The 23,258-nt window shown below is 36.3% G+C and overlaps 1 protein-coding gene across 5 annotated transcripts in view; it reads right to left on the bottom strand.

Annotated features, from left to right (window-relative positions):
• RBFOX1 (RNA binding fox-1 homolog 1) overlaps positions 1 to 23,258 on the bottom strand; it is a 256,272-nt gene that overhangs the window by 80,518 nt on the left and 152,496 nt on the right. For 4 of the 5 annotated variants that reach the window (XM_084271068.1, XM_084271071.1, XM_084271070.1 and 1 more), the window contains 5 exons: positions 20,996 to 21,139; positions 18,252 to 18,305; positions 12,444 to 12,536; positions 10,705 to 10,765; positions 3,660 to 3,713 (listed from right to left, as the gene is read on the bottom strand). In XM_084271068.1, the coding sequence (XP_084127194.1) occupies positions 3,660 to 3,713; positions 10,705 to 10,765; positions 12,444 to 12,536; positions 18,252 to 18,305; positions 20,996 to 21,139 (406 nt within the window). The remainder of the gene's footprint in view (positions 1 to 3,659; positions 3,714 to 10,704; positions 10,766 to 12,443; positions 12,537 to 18,251; positions 18,306 to 20,995; positions 21,140 to 23,258) is intronic. The other variant, XM_084271069.1, reaches the window with a different exon arrangement.

The raw sequence follows: 23,258 nt of genomic DNA, 5'->3' as shown, positions 1-23,258 counted from the left end.
TGCCAGCTGTAGATGAGTGTATGGGGGGAAGATAATGTATTCCAGCTTAACAGCAAAATTACGGGTCACTATGGGATCGATTTACAATCAGATGGATGTACAAAGAAATGGAAAAACTGCCCCAGTTTACATGAAGACTTGTGAGATCACCCACACAGTGCTTCTTACAAAGATCCTCATTATGTTCTGCAGAAGAACTTGATAAATAGTTAACTGGAAAAGATAAGCTGAGATGGAAATGATATCTTTGTTATGTAATTCTTTCTCATAAGGAAGAAAAGCACCTTAGATAGGGTCTAGGAGACTATGTCGACACAAGTCTAATTTTTAAAAGTTACCTTTCATGGATTTATGATATATGGAGAAGTGGAATTCTGGGAAGTGCTGAAAATGATAAATGAAAAAAGAAAAAAAAAAAAAACAACCCATCCTTTTATTTTCTATACAATGTCATTTAAGGACTTCCCAGAAGACTCACAGTGAGGTGGGAGGTGTGTCAGTTAGCCAGTCCCCCAGCATATCCACAGTTGTCAGCTCTAAGGGAGACTTGCTAGGCCTCAAAATTCCAACAGCAGTCCTCACAGAACACTTCAGGACCATGTTGCTGGAAATCCATATTAAGGCTACCATGTGACCTAAATAATCTTATTTCTGCACAGTTCTAATTTTCTATAGCATGAGCATTTCAAAGGCAGAAAAATAGTCTTAGAAGAGGAAGAAAAATCTATACCATTTGGTAAATACAGTCTCTTCCAGTCCCCAACTAATACTTTACTTACACATTGTCTGTTGTGCATCTGCTATGTATCCTATAGTCTTCATTTTTAGCTGTCATGCTTTTCCTCAATAAAGGTTTTCTTTTACAGAAGTGTACACTCAGAAAAAAAGCAGAGCTATAACAATCATGTCATTGGTCCTACTGTTTACCATTATCTTCAAGGTTTTAGGGTTGATTTACATTGCGTTCCTCCCTATTTGACTTTAATTGTCTGCTTCAACTTGTCAGGACATAACTATATCTTAGATTTGCATTGCATTAGGGGATCTTTTCCTTTCTCTATTGATCTCGTCTTGCGGAGTAATTTAACTCAATTCTAATTTTCTTCTGCATGCGGGGTGCTCTCTATCCAAGGAAGTGAGTTATGTGTATTCAAGTGGTGCATCTTATGAATCTTGTTAAGCTTTACCGCCTTATAGCCCGCACTGATGGAATATTTAATCACAGAAATGAGTTGGCAGATATGATGTACAATACGGTTAAGGCTTGCGGCGTGTGTCTTCACCAGCAATTGAGGAACGGGTGAATTTGCCATTCATCAGTGCCATCCTGACAGCTTTGTATAACCTTCTGGTTTTTTACTTATTTATGAAGATTAAAGGTACTTTAAATCAACAGTTTCTCTGCAAATGTATCATCTTTATTTCAGAAGTGGACAAATTTTTCATCATTTATTAGGAGCTAAAGGAACTTCTTACACGGACTATGAAATACTTGGTACAATTTTAACGTGACAGTTTTGAGACAATAATTAAACCAAATAACTAGAGCCTTGACTGTCTTAAAAATTGCATTTCTGATTTCTAATAATCTTCAAAAGTGCCATTGTTTCTTCTCCAAGTAAGGTGGTGGGGGTGGATGCAAAAGGAAAGATATGTCATGGTATTTATTCTATTACAGCATGCAAGAGCTGCGTTTCTCTTTTACTGTTTCACTTCCTAATTATTTTAAGAGATTGACACCAAGGTCTTTTTTTTTAACTGAGTTGCTTAAAAGAAAGTTTAAATGTATGAGAAAAAAATACCTTCTAGTCAATAAAGATAATATGCATTGGATACATGTTTAAAAAACCCAGAACTGCTTGCATGTATAACCAGGAAAAAATCTGAAATACATGAAGCATCTTGATAGAATTTTCAGCATAAGTGTGGTGAAGTGCATACCATAATTCATAAAATTAAATTAATACTCTTCTAATGGTAATTAAAGATTCTCATTAAGAAGGGCAAACACCTCCCTTGTGTTGGCAATAAAAATGCACTTGGGACTTTAGGAGGTTATACAAAAAAATCAATAACCTGCCATTTTATAATTAAAAGACAAAATAAATGTTAGGGAAAAGTCCAGTAAATTAGGAAAATTACCTTCAGGAGAGATTGAAAATATTGATTTTAATTTACAAACTATGTGAACTCTTCATGCCCTACTTCATGAGACAATTATAAGTCAGATTGTTAATTCTGCATACGTATTAGAAAATTGATTACCGTACTATGGGAATATTATTATATTTGTCATTAACACTAAGTCATTTATATAAAATGACTAATAACTCTGACTTTTTAATTTATGCAGGTTCAGGATTGGTTCACTAACTACTCAAACAAGATCAATGTTAAATTCCTGTTTTCAATGTAGGCATACATCAAGGAAGGAAATAAATTCTGCCTACGCTAAATATTGCAACTCCATGAATGCCAAGTTAGTATTTTTATTACACTGTGCCATTTTTATAACACAATACCCTAATTGGAATGATTTTATGTATCTTATTAGATGGCACAGGACGGATTGCAGACAGCTTTTCTTTAATTTAAGAGGACTATTGTTACAAGCAGATATTCAACAATTTTTATCTCTTGAAGTCCCTTCAACTAATGAAAGCTTTTAAGCTTTATCTGGTGTAGGCTTGAATATCTCCATGAATTGAGATCCCCCAGCTTCTGTGGGCAACCTCTTCTCACACTTAACCACTTTCTGTGAAAAAGGCTTTGCTAATATCTGTTCTTTACTTACTGTAAAGAATATATTTTACAATTACCTCTTTATTTGCAATTACCTAAGTTTGTGACAATGAATAAATAATTTTGCTTTTTAAAACCCATGATTAGGTGCTTGTATCCGCTATACACACACACAGAGACAACTGAAAAACAGATCCAAATGGAAAACTTTTTTTGGACTTGCTAGTGATTATGGGTGGAATTCAAATTCCTCTGAAATCAACTGGATTTTGGAGTACAATCATGTTTGTTATCAATATTGTTGCTAAAGCACATTTAGAAACTTGCTACCCCTGACTTAGTACAATGAGGAAAAAACCCTCTATCCCCTTAATCTCAAATTGTAACCAGAATTAGAATTCCATCTCCATGAAGACCCAGGAGATAATACAGTTTAGAAATACAGAAATTTTAAGAAACTGAAAAAGTAAATATAAAACCTAAAGAAAAATGTCCAAGAAAAGAATGATGAACACACATGGTCTCTACCTATGTGCATGTATATGCATAAAATATATATTTATAGATATACTTTGTTGTTGGCTTAAATAATTCCTGGAGGAAACTGACTACTGAAGCATAAAATAAAATATAAATAAAGCATAAATAAAATCTCATGTAAAACTGGGATACTGCAGTACATTTTATGTTATACTATTTACTTTCCAATAAAAAGGCATTCATATATCTTCTATACAAACTTTATTATGCCCAGGTAACTGTTAAAATCCTGCATCACAAATCTGTAAATGACTTGCAGTTAATGTGAATCAAAGAAAGAAACCAAACCTCACACCAAACATATATTCTGTACCTTTGCACGTCTTAAAGAATATTGAAATAAAATATGGTCTGGAGAACTGTAGCGTAATCCTTACCTGCATAGAATTCTGGACTATAAACTGCATCAACAACTGGATTTAATTTCCAGCCTGCAGCAAACAAAAACACAACTGAGTTAATATTGTGATTCCTGATGATAATAAGAATTGCTATTTTTAAATTTAATTTTTGTATAGAGGTATACAGGTAAAATTACTTCAAAAAAGGTCATTTTAATTAATGTTGTATCAGCATCTTAGATTACTGATCTTTACTATGAGACTCTGAAGTATGGGAGTAAGTAATGAAACAAGGCATTCTCTGGACATGCAGCACTGGAGTAAATTATTGGGTGAATTACCTCGGCTGTGATGCACAGTTGCCATGGACTTACTCCCTTAAATCATGGAATTAAGTCAGAACTAGCTCTGGTATCCCTATATCATGTAGTACCAGGGTAGATTGGTTATTTTTCATTGCTTTAATTCTCTGGTTACAAGACAGAGAGGCCAAAACAGTTCATTTGTGGACATAAATGTTTCTGATAAACATGTGAGTGTAGGTTACAAGGCAATCAAATAATCAAAGCATTTTGATCCTACTCCAGGAAAAACAGAAGCATAGACATTATCTGGAAATGTCTGTTGTGACAGGAAGAGATCTGGTGGGATCCCAATCAAATGCCACAGACTTTATTACTATTTGCATTTGTACATCAGTAGCTCTGTACTGGAAGAGGACAACTGCAGGCACGTACCAAAAGCAACTGTACTGCCTGTCCTTACAGCCGATAAATGCCGTTAGCATACTGCTGCAGAGTAGCCAACATGGGAGAAAACGCTGCAGTCACATTCTACAAAGCTCTTAAGTCGTAGAAATGTAGCCACTGCCTTTGTCTTAAATGATTGCTGTCCTCCCACAACCAGCACAAAACTATAGCACAGAACTGACAGATATTCTGCATCATACATCTGGCCAAACTCCAAACAATTGCTGCCAGGTCCTCACATTCAGTGCGACATTTCAGGTAAGCCTGGGATGCACAAGCTGCCTGTGGAAGTGGGGCCTGTGTGATACTAGATAGAGATGCTGAGGGAACTGAAGGGCACAGGGTCAGAGAAAACCAGGGGAAAACACTGGCAAACTCATTATCGTTCTCAGCTGTGCTCAGCTGCAGTTATCATTGACTTTTTCTCAGCCACTCTCAGTTATCTTCAAACTCCACAGAACATCCCCCCGTCGCAGTTTTGCGTTGCTGGGTACTGGTAGAGAAGGGGGGGGGGCTGCAGAGATGGATACTGCAAGAAGCAGCTAGAAGCTCTCTGCAGGCCCCAGAGAGCACACATTGGCCGATTCAAGGCCGGAGTCGTTGCTGACCAAGGCCGAGCCCGTCAGCGATGGTCACAGCACATCTGGGAATCACATTTAGGAGAAAAAAACCCGCAAGAAACTGCATTTTGCCCCCAGAGAAGGGAGTGAGATCTAAGGAGCTGTGCAGACACCAAGACCAGGGAAGTGGGGGGAAGAGGCACTCCAGGTGCCACAGAGAAAGATGCCCCTGCAGCCCCTGGAGAAAGCCATGGAGGAGTGGGTGTCCCCCCACAGCCCATGGACAAGGCCCAGACTCCACCTGCAGCCTGTGGAGAAGCCCCACCCTGGAGCAGGGGGAGACAGACAGGAGATGATGTTGTGACCCACATTGGAGCAAGCCTGTGCCAGCACTTACAGCCCATGGAGAGAGATAGAGACAGAGAGAGATGAGTGAGAAAGATCAATCCATGCCAGAGCAGGTTTGCTGGCTGGCGGCTTGGAGGACCAGGCTGGAGCAGTCTGGGCCTGAGAGACTGAGACACATGATTTATGACTACACTCCATAGCAGTGGGGCAGCTGTGGAAGAGCTGAAGCCCTGTGGGAAAGGACTCATATTGGAGAAGTTTGTGAAGGACTGTCTGCTGTGGGTGGGACCTCATGGTGCAGCAGGGGAAGGGGGTGAGGAATGAATGCCCCGCCACCCCGGCCCCCCGACCACGGCCAAGAAGGCAAACAACTTGTGAGGAACTGACCAAAACCCCTATTCCCTCAGTCCGTGCCCCTCCCTGTGTCACAATGGGGTAAGAAGGGATCAAAATCCTGACTAAAGTGCAGTCTGAAGAGAAGGGAGGGGTGGGGGGAAGTGCTTTAAGATCTGGTCACACCTTTCATCACCCGACTTTGGTGTCACTGAGGGTGCAGGGCAGTGTCATAAATCGGAGAGTTTCCTTTCCTTTATTCTGTGTTGAATGGAATGATCTCTCCCTGGCCTTATCTCACTCCTGAGCCTCTCAATATGTATTTTCTCCCCTGTCCAGCTGAAAAGGGGAGTGATAGAGCAGCTTTGGTGGGCATCTGGCCTCCAGATAGGGCCAAACCACACAAGCCCCCCAGCCATACCTTTCTCATCCTCTCTTTTTTTTTTTTTTTTTTTCCAGTATTTGAACAATTAGTTCATCTCCTGGGATGGAGAAATTAGTCCAAAAGCTCATTTGGAGCAGAAGTTAAAAGCACCGTTTGTAAATGGGAATAAAGAAAAAAACTTGAAACCTATGGTAGTTCAAATAGATCATGTAACTATGGTGCTCAATACAAAATACAGTTGAGACAAGGACAACAAGACTTTAGAAAATCAAAAGAGTCAACATTGCAAGAATTTAAATGCAAACTGTATTGAGGCTTGTTTCTGCTTTGGCCATATCATGTAATGCAAGAGCAACCATGATGCATTGCAAAACTGAAAACGTATAATGCAGAAATCTCAGTAACGCAAAAGAAAACTATTCCTATCCTTCAAAAATACTGCTGTTGCTTTCTGATGCACTATAGCTAGTTACCAATAATTAACTGTTAAGTAGCAGAGGCGAAGGGTGGTTTTGAAATACAGAAGTGAACACAGCAGCTATATATGCTTTAAAGACAGTTCTGGAAGCTGAAAAATGACCAGCCAATGACTTTCTTCCTGGAAATACCATGGGAGTTTTACCTTACCCTTCAATTTTACATAATAGAGGATTATATTTAGGAAAGTCATGGTATAACAAATAGTCTTACCAAATTCTGAGTGATGGAAAATCATTGAATTGTTGAGACTTTCAATAAAATCTAACTTTTTTATAGCTTAGGGAATATTTCATATTTCAAATTCATTACTTCCTCAAAAGACCACTGATCAACACCATCCAAAATGAAAGATTGGACTGAGTTTCGGATCTGTCAGATTTTGCTGTCAAAGAAGCTGACAGACACCTCTCAGCTTCTAAGTTACACTAGCAGTGCCACAATTTGTCTGAGAGAAAGAAAAAATCTGGGGAGACACAGATTGCTCTTCACAGCTGAAAGCCACTCTCATATTTCAGTTCCTTACCTCTCACAGTGACGGCTGTCTCATCTAACTTTTTGAAGCTTATACAGGAAATACTTCATTCATTGTGAAAATAACAGTAATTAAACTTAACTTTATCTTGTCCGCTAGCAACATGCTGGCCCATGGCCGTGTGGGTTAATCAAGTGTGATAGCAGATGATGTATCCGAACGAGCAGCTGCCAAGTAACCCTACTCAGGCAGCTGGAGGAGGCAAACTCTCTGCAGTGGGTGTAATCTGGTGCATTTTTCTTACTGTCACAACATTAATCTCTTCCACAAGTTCAAAACCTAATAGCTCAAAACTTAAAAACCAAACAAGGAAGCAGAAAACCCTTCTGTCTGCCCTGACACACCCTCCCCCTCACCCCCTTTCTTCCCTATATAGGCTTCTGGAGGATTATTTCTGAGCTGGAAGAATGCCTGGGTGCGAATAAGTCCTGCCACACTGTTTGCATCCCTCCTGTTGGCATACAAAGCAGGGAGGAGAGGGGACTGTGGCACCATTCACTAGCTATGATCTTCAATCTAAGCTTAGACCGGCATTCAAAGCAATGCAAATATAAACTCACAAACATCTTTCTCCCTCTACTGATCTCTGTTCTGGGTTCCTCATTCATTTTTGCAGGTCGCTGGATCTACTTTCACACACTTCTCTATTCCGTACAGTACTTGGATTAGCATGCAGGATTGCAGTATGAATATCCAAAGAAAATATAACTGTAAACAAGATAGGATGGAGCATCTAAAAATGTCTCTGAAATATTTTTTCCAACTCCTGACACTGAATTTCTTTGCAAAGAAAAGGCAGCTCTATCTCCAAAGCATGAGGTGAGCCATCAAAATCATCCTGTTTGATGATAAACTTGCACAAAAAAAACCCCTCTCCTAGCCACTGAGTATTTATTTACTGCTTATTTGGAAAATCATCAAGTCTCTGGAAAGCATACTTGTTTCAAAAACCACTTATTTGAAAGAAGCCACATACACTGAATAAAATGTCTAGGTTTTTGTGCTTTAAAATCAACTGACTTCTGCAATCACATATACAACATGACACCTGTTATCAAACATCCAGCAGTATTGAGGAATGAAGGACAAAACAGAGTGTATCCTAAATTTAAAATACAATAAATTTTAGTGCTTGATGTTTTCATATAATACATGTGCTGCCCCATCTATACTTTGAATGCCCTCCAGTAACATGTCAGTCACCACATACTCTTTGAACAGTAAAGCCATGTATTCAAACAGAAATGATTCTGAACTGATAAGCATGTGCAAACTAAAAGTTTCCATCTGGCTGTGTCAGAAGGATCTTGCAAATGTTAATATGCTTATAGGACAACACAGGAAAACTAGCCTTTTATTTTATTTAAATAAATAAGAGGTGAGACTTTTACGTTAGACAACATAATCTTTAATAATCAGCTATAGCACTGGTGAACTGATAAAATAATAAAGAACTAAAATTAAACAATGTCTGGTTGACTAATAATACATGCACTGATTAAACTAAATGAAGCATCTTGTACATCTATGCCTCATTCTTTGCTGCTTATAATGATCCTAAAAGGAGAACATGATTCTCCTGGTATGTTTACTTTAGGAGACTTCAGATATATATTTTTTTAAAAAAACCTAAACAACCCCATCAAAATGTATGAACTGCAACCAGAGTCTGTTCCATCAAAAGGTGTGCACAAGAACATCCTACATGCAACACCTTGGATGTATGGATTCACACAGCAGCGCTAATTTTTATGAACTGAACAGGGTGTTTAATATTCTTGGTAAACCAAATAGGATGAAAAACAACAGGCAAAACAGTTCCAAGTGGGAACCACTTAACAGCAGATTTTCATCATTCTTACCTCAGATATTAACGAATTATAAGGTCTGACCTATGTAATGCCGCTGCTAGCAGGGCACAGAGGTGAACCTCCTCCAAAGTCAGATTCTGAAGATTTCACATCTCTATTTGCAGCATTCCCTTCCCTCAGCACTGGATGTGCTGATACATAATGTGCTATTCCCATATGAATACAAGGAGAAACTATTTCACTGTGAGAATGATGGAGCACTGGAACAGGCTGCCCAGAGAGGTTTTGGCGTCTCCTTTGCTGGAGACATTCAAATCCTGCCTGGATGTGTTCCTGTGTGATTTAGTCTAGGTGATCCTGTTCTGGCAGGGGGTTGGACTAGATCACCTTTCAAGGTCCCTTCTAACTACTAACATTCTGTGATTCTGTCATTTGCTAATAAACAGTTCTGTAGCCTTAGGATAATACAAACACAAAATACACATCATAATTTATAACGAGACTAGCTTTTCCCTTTTACCATTACAATATATCACACAAAGTTCACCGTATCATATACATATATTTAATCTAGCTTCATACTGCAACAAAATCTTGTTACGTGACCCAGTCAAGCTCTCACTAGATTCACTGAGATGTTTTAAGGCTGGTAAGAATGAAGGGCATTTTCCCAGCTGCATCATTTGCCAAGTTCCACATTTACATACAAAATGAGAAAGAAAACAGTTTCTGAGAAAGCATGAGGAATTTCAGACTCTTCTTCTCCACATAATTTTAACTAGTTCAATTATCACATATCAAATGAAAACTGTATTTTATTTTTACTGTGGTAAGAAAAAATTTATGACTCTCTCATTAAAAAATAAGGCCACTGTTTGCCCTGGGTTTTAGTAAAACCTCACTAATGAGACCTCAGATGCAGAAAATAAAATCCATTATATTTCAAAATGGAAGAGAGTCTAATCTTCCTGTCAAAAAATGTACTGCTGTATGAGCAGACTTCATCAGCTTTCTACTGGATGGGAAAAACTAAATTAAATTGAAAAGCAAATAATTAGAACTACACAGTCTAGTAAAAACTGGAAAACATAATTGCAATTAACTTCAATTGATGTATTAGTGTTTGATGCTGTTCAGTTAGGAACTTGTTAGAATTTTCTGATCTAGTAAATGCAAACAACTCAAGCACATGGCCAAGAACTGCCAAAGGAAACATTTTTTAAATGTGTTGCTTGCAAACCCCTCAAATATCTATGGATTATTTTTCTATCATTCATGTATAACAGTATACTAACTTAGGTCGGTGTTAGAAAGGATTTATTTAGATAGCTTGAAATTTAGATTTTTTTTTTCCAGGGAAAAAAGCTGGAAGCAGCATCAAATTACAGTTTGCCCTTTACTTCTAACAAATCACAGAAGAAAGAGAAAATTATCTTTAGCTAGGTGCGTGTCTTGGTACCAAAATTATCTCGTGCCTGACAGAGGCATTCTTCTTACTGGTCTCCCTGCCTCCATCATGTAAGAAAAAATAAATCCTCCAATTAGTTCATTCATTGCAACATTAAGACTGCATAAAGCCAGAAGAGAATAATGCTTTCCCATCAGGTATATTTTCCTATACAAAAGCCACTGTGGTTAAGCACTCAGATTCCAATCAGGCAAAGTGATGCATGCAAGGCTGTGAATTAGCTGAACTCTACACAGGCAAAATTTACATCCAGCCATATAACGTTACAGGTCGCTGCACAAAGCCTGAGCCCAAGGAGATGCAGGAGATGCAGGCTATGACACTTCATGAGTAGATCAGTCCACCCATTGAGCAGAAGAGTGAGGTTTCACATGCACTGACATTAAAACAAAGGACCAAGATCTCATGCACTTACCATTCGTGTAAGGGTTGACGGTCTTTTTATTTGTCATTACGCGTGCTGTTGCATTATTTACCTAAGCACATAGAACACTGGATTAGAAAAGGTTACAGGGAGGGTCCATGTTACTATTAAATGCATGCATTATTACTGCTATTAGTCAGGTAAAAATAAAATGCAATTTAATTTATAGAAGGCAACAGGTGCATAACAAAATCATACTATTTATAATTACATTTACTTTCATAACCATTTTAACTTACAAATCATTTCAATAAAGCAACATCATATCATTTAAACTTTAATAAAAAGACATTAAAAGCAAATTAAAAGGTACTGCATAATTTAAGACTTAAGAGCATGCTTGTATTCCATGATAACACTGATACAATAAATACTCAAAACAGAAAAAAAAAAAAAGATTATATGAAGGAACATGCAGTGGAGTAGAAGGGAAAGAGACAAGGTACAAGGAAACAAAGAAAATGTCAAAAAAGGGACAAACGAATTTTAGCAGTGTGCAACATAACCCTTTAGAAGAGAAGTACCATTGGAAAAGCAACATCTAGCATTCAACACTTGGAACAAGAGCCTTTTTCATTGCAAGAATTAACAAAATCATTCAAGCTTTAAAATCACAGCTAACAAAAGGATAAAAAGAGGGTGCATTATTTAACACAATATGGAGTTAACAATCTGAGTAAGATGTGCACGAAGTCATATCCTCAATCCAATCAGTGCCTCCCAGGCTTGCTTAAAACGTACACTCAATTACAGGCGTACCAATATAGAAAAAAATGTAGCATCAAGAAAACTTAATACAACAAGTCAAAAAAATTCACGTGGTATATCAGCGCTAAATACGTGAAACGGCAGATGGACTTCTCCACTTACCATTCAGCACCATCGCCAGCATGGGTATGTATACAGTTACCATGGTTACTGAGAGTTTGGTGAGGGCCCTAAGCGCTACCGTCGAAGGGGGAAAATGAAAAGGCAAAATATGCAACATCTTACTCAAAAGACGACAGCATTTTCAATTGGTATTTTTTTTATTCTAACAAATACGACTGAGGCAGTATTGAAGGGGATCCAGTGGTACTAAACCACATTTGGGTTGGATTTTTAATTGATATGAATGGCTCAGGCCATCCAGCCAAAGCGGCCTGATGATTTCATTAAAAATTAAGGGTTAAAATTGGTCGGTCTCTAGTCTGGCTTTGGTACTTTTTCTTGTACATCTTTTGGATGCTTCTTTCCAAATCTGAATTTTTGTTTTTGAAAGCCACTGTGGATCCCGCATCAACCCTGCAGGGAAAAAAAAAAAAAAAACCAACAAAAAAAAAACCAACCTTATGTTTGTTTTTGTTTTGTCTGTCACACTTTTTTTTTGTTGTTCTCAAATATTTTTTTTTCTTTTTTTTGTTGACTGGTTTTTGGAATCTACTGCACCCATTGATTTACAAAACATCCAAAATAATAACTTCAAAATATTAAAGCTTTCAATTTTTATTTTTTTTTCAATTCTGTCATCCACCTTTCAGCAATAATGATAATAATAATTACAAAAGAAATAATAATAAAAAACCCAAGTAAGGCCAGATTCTTTCTCTTTATATATAAATATATATATAAACAATGGGAAGGGGAGAGGGGAGCACACAGAAGACACCAATGATGCATCTGAAACAACAAATGAGAGTGAAGCAGACATTTATAAAAAAGATGAAAAGGAAAATATTTTGAACATGCACCTCGATTTTACGGCCCTCTACCACGGTGCCGTGTAATTTCTCCCTCGCCCTGTCCGCATCAGCACTATTTTCGAAAGTTACGAAACCAAATCCCTGCATGCAGGAGGGAGAAGGGGGGAAAACAACATGCACATTATTATTTCAGTCAATGACCACTTGTTTGCTTATGTTCTCTCTCTCTCTTTAATTTAATATTTTCTTGTCCTTGCTTCATTTCTGTAACATGCAAATTAGAGAAATTATAATTGTATTGAGATGTGCAATAAATAAGCGACAAATGTGAACAAATATTTTCTGTCATCAGTTAAAGAATACCCTCAGAGAAATTCAAAGAATGATACCAAAAATACCTTTCTACATGTCACTACAGAGGAAAATAAATCTAACAATAAGAAAATGAAATTAAAATAAATTACAGTGTCTTCACATAGAAAAAAATGAACTAATGAGAAAAGAAAATGAACCACATTTTAATGACATGCAGATATTTCAATGAAATAAAAACCATGTGCACAAAATTCAACACTGAATGTCAATATATTCTAAAACATTGCCTACTTAATCATGCTGTTGTGATCATAATAAACATTGTTCCCATGCAACACTAGGGTAACTTAAACTTTTGTCAAACTCTACAGCCTTTACTTATTTTTTTATAAAAGAAAAAAAGAAAATTAAACCACCAACAAAACAAAAGTTCTTTTAGAACAAAGTATAAACTTCCTTATATTAACAGATCAAAGAAAATCACATGATGTGAATAGAAAACGAAACTTGGATAAAGGAATAAAAATGCAAACGTTTGGAGTAAGTTTAACTGGTTCATTTACTATTTCTGTATAGAACTTTCCACATATAGAACATGCAACTGGTAAAACTTCAGTGTCCCGTGTTATTGGGACAGGAGAATACTCAGCAAATATTAAATTCTCCTTATGACAAATGCTTTGCTTTATAATATCAAGCTAAATAAACATTTTCAGTCTTAGCACAATAAAAAGAATTGTAGTAAGTTAAATAAACACTGTTTACAATGGTAAATATTGTTGAAAAAATCAGACACCAAAAAACATTTTAGAAAAGAACTTTAGAAACATACACCAACCCTTTGAAGCAACTCATGTTAGTGCTACGGTGCCTTTACGTGCTTTCCAAAAGCTATCCAAACATATAAGATTCTACATCCTTGGTGATTCGTAGCAAGAAACATTTGCAAGGTTTTATATAGATACATATTTTTTATAGATAGATAGATAGTTAGATAGATAGATAGATAGATGGATGGCTGCTTTATATATAGACATTGTTGTACATATTTGAAGCCCTACTACAACCTTTTCTTTACTATTACTTTACTTGGAACTTTGAGCTAAAGCTTTCCTCTGTTCTGTTCCTCAACCACATGCCAAACATCGTGTCTCTCCACTCCAGTCCCCAGCCCATTTGCTAAGTTTTGTGGTCAGTATTCACCTGCTTACTCTCTCCAGTTCTACCTGTTGTATACATTGTGACTGAGGTGGGTTTTTTTAGAAGTGGGGAGGAAAAAAAAGGATAATATTTTGGCAGTAATTCACACATTTTATACAGAGAAGATGAAACATGAAACTAAGGTAAAACTGACACCACACACTGAGAAACACAATGGATATGAAAGGTAAGAAACTGTTAGGATCATCATATGGGTTATCTAGGTTGTTTTACCAACTCAATACATTTATTTATGTCAGTTTATAACATAGAAAGTATTATTATCTACAGTAGCAGTTTATGTTCCATTCTCTTTAAAGTCGTTTATACATACTGTCTTGCTCTTTATTTTCTCTCCTTTAAAGGCACACAGATGCCTAAGCTCAGAAATGCTCTATCAGCAATTCCCTCCAAATGGAAGTAATTCTTAAAAAACCCAATTCCACACAGCTTCTCTTCTCTACCTTGCACAGCGTTAGAAGAATCATAGAATACTTTGGGTTTGGAAGGGACCTCAAAGATCACCTAGTTCCAATCTCCTGCCGTGGGCAGGGACACCCTCACTAGACCAGGTTGCCCAAAACTCCATCTAGCCTGTCCCTAACCATCCCTCCAGGGATGGGGCTTCCACAACCTCTCTGGGCAGCCTGTTCCAGTGAAAACAAAGCCATGACCTCACTTGGCACAAGACACTGAAGACATAACTTTCTTTTCTCCAAAGCATCAGCTCTGTTGAGAGAAAGCAAATCATCCTTTCTACTGATCCATGTTTTAGATGCCTGTATATACACCTTATAACTAAACCCATGCTCAACTTTTTCATGCTTTTATTTCTTCTTTAATTGCTTCCTCACATCTTGTAAAAGCTATGTAAAAAAATCTCATAATTTTAGATGCCATTAAGAAAATTTCACAGCAGAAGACATTACTGCAACTGCCAATCCCCAGATTTATTTGCTGAACCACATAAATCCTCCAATATACTTTGCTCTCCCTTTCTCCTTCTTGCTGAACAATTGCCCCTTCTCAGAACCACTAGCACTTGGGGGAATTTTAGTCAAAATTATGGCTCAGTCTTCATTCACAGCACTACAAGTTAACTTCTTCCAAACGACTAAAGGGAGAGGAAAAAAAATCCAGTCTATTAAAATTTAGAAAAATATATAAAGTGGAGTCAGAAGCCAAGATAAGATAGGAGCTTCAAAGATTCTGAAAAGAATACTCATTGTGATTTTTAATTTCTTATGTTGTGCTTATTCTCATAACTAATGCTATTTAGATTGAGGTCTTACTATTTATGAAAATCTTTAATTTTATCTAGCCTTCACAGAAACTCAATCATGGAACATAGATTCATTCATCACAAATTCAAGTATCTACACAAACACAATATTATTAATTTTGTACGTAGCTGATGCAACAGCTACTTTAGTTCAATGTACTATACTATTTTATTAACCAGTAAAGTTCTACATGTGATTTCTAAAGTCTGTCAAATGATTTCATAATAGACAAGTTAGTCCATGAGAAGGTTCTGTTTTTATTTGGGATGTGCTTTGGAGCTGTTCCTATTTGAGGAAACATATGTTTTTATATATACATACTATACATTAGTACATATAGTCATAAATTTATGAAAGTGTATATATAATAGAGTATGTAGCTGTAAAGAGCAATCATTTACAACTGAAAAAAAAAGGTACTTCTTGATGCTCCTGTATCTTTGCAGCCTTGCAGTTGTGCTGAGACAAAAGCTACTGGCAGCTCAATGGAGAGTTTCAGTGTTAAAGCAGCAGTGTAGCATTAAAATATGCAGAGGAACAAAAGCCATATTTCAACTTGTCCTTCCAAGATGTGTGGTAAACACTGAGAAGTGAAGATGCCAGAATCTTTCAATGTTACTTTAGTCAACAGCTTCAAGAATTGGCAAAGGTAAACCTCATTTATTTAACACAGGTTGTAAGCAAGAACCCCACCAAAACAATATGGAAATACTTGCAATTGTTATGAAAAGTTTCAAAAGTAATTAGTCTTGCCATACAATCTAGCAAAATTATCTCAATTACTATCATGGTCTCAAACAAATTTGTAGTATGGAACTAAGTTTCTTTAAGATTGATTTTATTGATTATTTTATACTTTATGGTGGTCCTGTAGCATTTTGGTTTTTGAATATCCAATTGAATTTTTCTTAACTGTTGTGGTATGAAAATGAGCTTCTGTTTTTACAAGAATCTTTTAAATCATTACTTAGTGTAATAAAAACAAATCAAAACAGAAACAAGAAAAAGTTTCTAGCCATTCTTTTATGCCAAAAGAAACAAAAAGATTTCTAGCAATTCTTTTATGCCAAGCTGCAGCTAGGAACAAACTTGAACTGTGATCCTGAAAACTTTTTTACCCTTTCTCAGTTTGAGACCACTTAGCAATCCTTTCAGTTTCACTGGGATTTTATGAAAACATAGATAAGCACTGCCAGGAATGGGGCTTGAATGGGACTCTGGTGCATCTTGAATCCTACAGAATGGCCATGAAATAATCAGATTGGGAAAAAAAATTAAGAAATTCCTCTTATTCTTAATCCTTTATTTTAATTTATAATTCAGAGAATCTAAGGGTACTTCTGCAAATGAAAATACTACACAGCTGTACTTAAAATAACTCTAAGCACCACGAAACGTGGTATACATAAGCAATGAGATGCATCGCAGGCGCAGTGGGAATCTTTAGACCTTACTCAAAGTTTGGATGCACCATGTGAGCACTGCATAGCGTAGAGGTATTTAATAAGAACAGGTCTTACGGTCTCTAACTCAAAGTGTGTAACTCAGGTAGTGACATTACAAAACCTCTGCCTTGTGAAATCCTTTCCAGGAGTTTGCTTTCAGCCCAAGGCACTGGGATGCTTCCACTAATGTAAGATTGATATTAAAAGAGCTCAATTCAGAAATACCTCCTCACTCTAAGCCCCAAATACTTCTAAAAAGCCTCATACTTATGCAGTGCACTGCAGACATGGTGGTTAAAAGTCCTACAAGTGTAAGATTCAGTGGCTAAACAAACGTGTGAACCACAAGATGTGTCCTCCAGCTTCAGTGGAACCAATCCGAGGGGGCAAGTGTGGGATGTCTTTTGAAATCTCTAATACTATGCAGCAGGAGCAGGGTCTGGACAAGCAACATCTTTTGCAAACACTAACGAACAGCCATAATTTAATTCTTCTGTATTTCAGCCAGAGTAGGAGATTCTAAACCACCAAATTCCATACATTCTAGTTGTTTATGGAAAAAGTCAACTGGGTCTAGGTTAGCAGGTGAGGGTACAAATTAATGAATGGCAAACAATTTTGGAATACAAAGCAGGAAGTTTCAGCTACTGTTTTTAGGGAAAAAAGTGATATAAATACAAACATGTTAAGGGAAAAAGTAACAATATCTGATTTAAGACCAATATATGGTGTAACTGAATCTTTTTACATGACAGATTACAGTATGTCTATAACAGGAAAATAATTCCATCACTAATAACAAATCACATGAGAGTTACAGAAGACTGAAACACTGGTGGATAAACATTCTAGTGCGTCTGACATAGCAGGAAAAGGAAAAAGATATCATGTATAGGGCATACACACAAACCTTTATAATGCAGCTGACAGAGGTGAAGCATAATGGGCTCCAGTTTTGCAAGAGGTAAGGATGCAAATGCAGTCATAGCCATTCTATCTTTATTTCTTAAATATTGAATAAATTGAAGTATGCATTTAAGGCAAAGTAATTTTCAGGAAACAGTAAATGTTTGCAATACAGTAAGAACTCTTTTAATCAAATTAATGTTAAAATAAAATGTTTTCAAAGGGTTGGTGTACTGAAGCTTTAACCAAAGAGGAAAACATCTGCACTTAGATAATCTGGAACAATCACATATTTTCTCAGGTAATTACTAAAGAGGATAGTTATTAGGTATCATTATCATCTTTCACTTCAGCAGGGGAAAAAAAAATACCTGTACTAATACAATCCTGCCTACAAATATCTGTAAGTATGGACTCAGCTTATAAAATAAACAAGATAATTACCATTGACAAGTAAAGACAGCTGAAATCAACATTCTCCTAAAACAGATGACAGTTTTGGTAGCTAAAATTACCCCCTTTAAAAATATACAAAATGAGTCCAATGATTTTCATGCTACTTAGGAAACTGAATGACAGCTCAGAAGATGTCTTCATTAGCATGGAATTTCAGATGCTATTTTTTATACCAGTGCAGTTGTTTCCTTTTACTCATGTAAGTATTTTAAACAAATTAAAATATTCCATGGGTGAATTAAACTGCTTACCTTTGAGCCTCGCTCATTAAAAATAATTTCAACATCTAAGATTTTACCAAATTGCTGCAAAGAAATAGAGAAGTTATATGAAAATAAGTTAACACTTCTCTCACACAGAGCATGAATGATTGTTTCAGAAATGGTGCATCACATTAAAGAATATAAACCCAAAGATATTCAAGCACCAAAAAAGACACACTGAAGAGGAGCCAGATGAATATTATGACTAAATCCTACATATCATTACATTTGTCGTTATCATTCCACATATTAATTTATGAAGTTTCAGTTCAGTGAAACCACCTGACCTCATTAAACTGGGATCACAGGGAAAGGGCCAAATGTCTTTTTTTTTTTTTTTTTTTGGGGGGGGGTGTGGGTGTGGTTTTTTTGTTTTGTTTTTTTCCTGTTTAAATTCTGTCTTTGCACACAGTAGGTTACTTACGATCCACCTACTCCACGTGCCATCACCATTTTTCTATGCAATAACTGGGTTACTTTGCTTGTTACAGGATTAACATCTGCGTGAACATCACTGCCCTCTGGTTAGCCTTCCTTTTGAGGGACCCTTGTTTCAGAAGAATTTTTTGCAGCTACTTTCCAGAACAGGTGAAGGAGTTTGGTTACTTCTGCTTTACAAGAATAGGAAGCTGGGCGTTGTATTGCTGGCTTCAAGGAACAAGGATTTATCTCCACCCTTGCTGACAAGGGACCGCCATTACTCCCTAAGCGATTTTTGTCTTGCTTAGGGAGAATAATTTGTAAAGCTAGAATGGATACCTCCTGGGTGGGGATTTCTCCCTGCTCAGAACTGTACTTTTATTATAACATTAGTAGTAATTGTTATTACTACTGACCTTACAACAGCTCTCACGATCATCTAGACACTGTTAAAAAATCCTTGACCACAGCAGTTGCTATCCCCCCTAAGAAAAATGCTCTATCAGAATCAGTAAGAGAACAAATGTTTGGCTGGGCAGTGTTGAGTTAGATACACATTTTGTGATGCACCACTGCAATGCATCAGGAGGTCATTTCTATTATTTTTTCATGTCATGAATATGCATCACTGTTTACTCTGTTAAGTCACACAATATATTAAACAAAACAGGCAGAAATTTGAGGCAGACTAATGAAGGGAATTTAACAAAATCCCAAACAACTGCAGAAATGAGCCTATACTCCATTATTCAGTTACAGGCCAGAAAGTGCAGTATTCCTTCTCTATCTTATTAAAGTGTTTCAAGTTTGTATGAAAAAAATCAACCATCATTTGCTATCCCTTGCCTTATTTTATGTTCTTGCATTCACCATCCAATTAATGTTTTAACTGCAACTTCAGCATATAAGCAGACATTGACTTAATGTTTAAAGAGTCCTCCTCGAATGTATTTATGCCCATGTAAAAATTGTCATTCTAAAGCTGTAAAACTCCAGCCATTCTCCAGTCTTTTGAGGCCTAAGACAGAATTCTTGACAATAAATGAAGAATTGTACCTTTTATTCACTTATAAATTACTACAATCACTAAAAAAACCCCAACCTTTTATTTAATGTACTTTCAAATAAAATCCATATATTTAAAGTTGTTTAATTTAAATAAACTTGCATATTGTTCTTTAGAGGGTTCATTATTATGCCTTCTGATATTTTGCTGATATGCTGTAAGCTGCATTTATGGGAGGTTACTTGTAGCAAGTAATATATGGCAAAACAATCACTCTCCTTTCCCAGTACTATACCAGGATTCTTTTCCAGTGACTGTTTCCTTTACATCATAGAAATAAACACTGAAAAACACAATGTCCTAACCCACATACAAACATATCAGTGGAAATTAAAGGTCGGAACTGAGTGTGAAAGATGGAGAGAAGTACAGTGCCATGAAATACTTGATATTATACACTGTATAACAAACTGCAACATGGAACAGAATTACATTTTAGTCAGTTGGAAATAAGAAAGGAAGAGGAACCCAGATACTTTATAGCATAACATGGAAAAGGAAAGGCTGGGTTCTAACAAGCTATGAAGTACCATTTCTAGACTGCATTTAAAATTATTAATTTTATTTAATTTTTATTACAAATAATATCTTATTACTAATAATATTCCTAGATTTTATTCAAACAAACCTAAGAGTTCTTGGAGCAGAGAGAAGAAACCACGTCTAAACTATTCTGGATTTTTGCCGAGAATTGGTGGCATGTACATGATGTGAGGAACACAACCAATGCACAGGAAGGTAGCTAATGGCCTGAGCAAAAGCAAAAAATTGACAATTTGTAGAAAAATACTGGCAAAAACTGTAGAAGCTTAGACATGTAGGGGCTTCCTGCTTAAATTCAGCCCATGTCTGTCTTCTCTAGATTTGGGCCCTTGCTCGTGAAATCAAGCATTGAATATTTTACATCATGCTCTTCAAAATCAATACATACAGGCATATGAATCCACATGTGTATAGTAGCAATATATATGCATTCTATATTTCAAACCAATGCAGGTAGCTTTTTTTGAATGGAATACAAAGCATCACAATACATAAAATACACCTATCTTTACCACATACAGGAGAATTAGTGGAATTTCTTTTCCCAGCTGACAAATCAGTTTGGTTACAAATAAATGAAGAGAGAATCTTTACTGAAAATGGTTAAACACCCTAAGTGAGAGATCCTGCTCTCATGGTTGTCTGTAAAATACCTATTGCACTGCAAATTTTAAAAAAGCATCAATAAAGTATGAATACTTACACCAAACATTTGTCTAAGATCTGGATCCCGGAATCTGAACGGTATATTTGAGACGTGAAGCCGTTTTGGCTGTGATTTGTTTTCTGTCGTTTCAGAAGATTGTGTCTGTTGCTGGCCATCGGTCTGTGCTGCATCATCTGTCTGCTAAAGGGTAAAGCAAAATAAAGCACACTGTAAGTATTTCTGACTTTTTAAATATAAAGTTGTGGGCTTAAATTCTCACAAAAATCCCCAACCAAATCTAGAAAGGAGTTAAATTGGCGAAAAAGGTACTCAAGAATGTCAGAAATTGAAATACATGAAATGCAAATCCATTACTGTATTTCTCTCAACTGTCTATGTTTTCATTGATATTTTAATATGTATTTAGAACAGACTGGAGAATTTGTTGATTTTCTTAGGCTTCTTTAAATAATGAACACATAACTCCCTATAAGACTGCTGAAACTCCTTTAACCTCCTCAGCATTTGCCAATGGAAGAAACCGAATCTCCATGTCCAAATAACAGCCTACTTGCTGAAGCAAGCCATACGCTTTCAAATAAGATTAGGACATTCATTCAGTGGCCACTGGGACTTCAACGTAGAGGGTAGGTGACACATCACATCCTAGTTGCCATTTCATAAGCAGTACTAATGGGCACTAGAGGGTCATTTTGTCTAGATAAATAGTCACCATTATGGAAAAGGCCTTGAGTTGTGAAAGGGAACAGAAATGTAATCAGTGGTGAAGGTTGTCTGGCATAAAAGTGAGACCCAGATTTTCTTTCTCACCACACTAACATCACATCATGGTGGTAATTACAGGGATACTGTTCCCTAGTTTTAAAATGCTATCTTTTAGACTTTACTCTGTATTATAACTTAACAAACAGAATTATAAACCCCTAGAGAGATTAGGCAAAAACATATTGACCATCCAAAAAGTAAAACTATCTGATTGTGGTCTAACAGTGTATTATAGAAATTCCTGGTCTATGTTCTTCAGTTTTATCATACAGTGCCTAATCAATCACTGCATGTACAGCACACGTTCACTAGAGAAAATTGGCATAGTTAAGTAAAAACAGGAAAGGTTTTTTCCAATAACACTGGTAGAGGGGATTTGGAAGAAAAGAGGAAATATGTTGTTGAATGAAACTGTTGAATGTCTTTCAAGAGAGAACCTTATTATACAAAATGAAAATGCTTAAATAAACCTTACCACACAGTTTTAGTATCGATAAGTCTGTTAAGGAGGAAGCAAAAAACCTCAGAATACGTCATTTACATCAGCAATAGCTACACATATATTTAATTGTAACAAGTTTAATTTAACATCATCTTCCCCTGTAAATGCAAATGTTCTCAACTTGAAACATCTACAGTTTCCTGTATTGCCTATACTTCTGTGCTAAGAACACTTTACAAATAAAAGGTCATATAATTTCTGCAGAAGCATCAGTTCATCAGCAGCATGCACATCTCATGGAATATGATGATACTTAAACACCAGTACAAACTTATCTGGGAAAACTGAGAACAGCCCAAATGTAAACCTAAAACTGAACCAGTGGCACCATGTCCTTTCATTGCCTATGTCCTGAACTCCCAGGCAGGGTCACACAAACTAAACAGATCATCTTTACAGATTTCTAATGATATAAATAGAAAACATGATATATAGCTATTAAGAGACAAAAACATGTTCCATCCTAATCTTTTGCTATCTAAAATCAGCTCAAAAATTCAAAATTTATATTTTAAGCAACTGTTCCCTCAATATACACCACAGAGATTTTTTTTTTTTTCTGCCTTCAGGCCTTTAAAAGTAAAGAAATGTAAAGGAAACTCTTGAAATACACCACTCTGGAAGGATTTAAGGTCAATTAGATTAATCTGAAGAGAATGAAAAAATTCTGAAGGTGCTGTTTAGCTTCAGGAAAAAAGGATGCCCCAGGAAGAAATTATATAATCAGAGCACTGTATAAATGCAAATTGGAAAAAGTAATTTCTGTTCATTTTTATTAATATAAACGATGAGAAACAAGGAGTAGGAGAGTTGAAATGTGGACTATTAGCATACCAAAACATTAGGAACAACTTTTCTACCAAGAAGCTGAACAGATATATTGCCAAGAAAAATCCAGTCAGGTTTGTGAAGGTGATACTGAAATGAAGGAGCTGCAAATTATGGATGAAGCAAGTAAATCCAGGTCTTGTTATTTTCTTTCTTCTTTATTTTAGCACTTCTGTTCACAGAAATCTGAAATTTACAGTTGCA

Source organism: Gallinula chloropus (assembly GCF_964237585.1).
Source record: "Gallinula chloropus genome assembly, chromosome: 15".
NCBI classification, from domain to species: Eukaryota; Metazoa; Chordata; class Aves; order Gruiformes; family Rallidae; genus Gallinula; species Gallinula chloropus.
The sequence above is the reverse complement of the archived record's forward strand: the minus strand, read 5'-3'. Positions and strand labels throughout refer to the sequence as shown.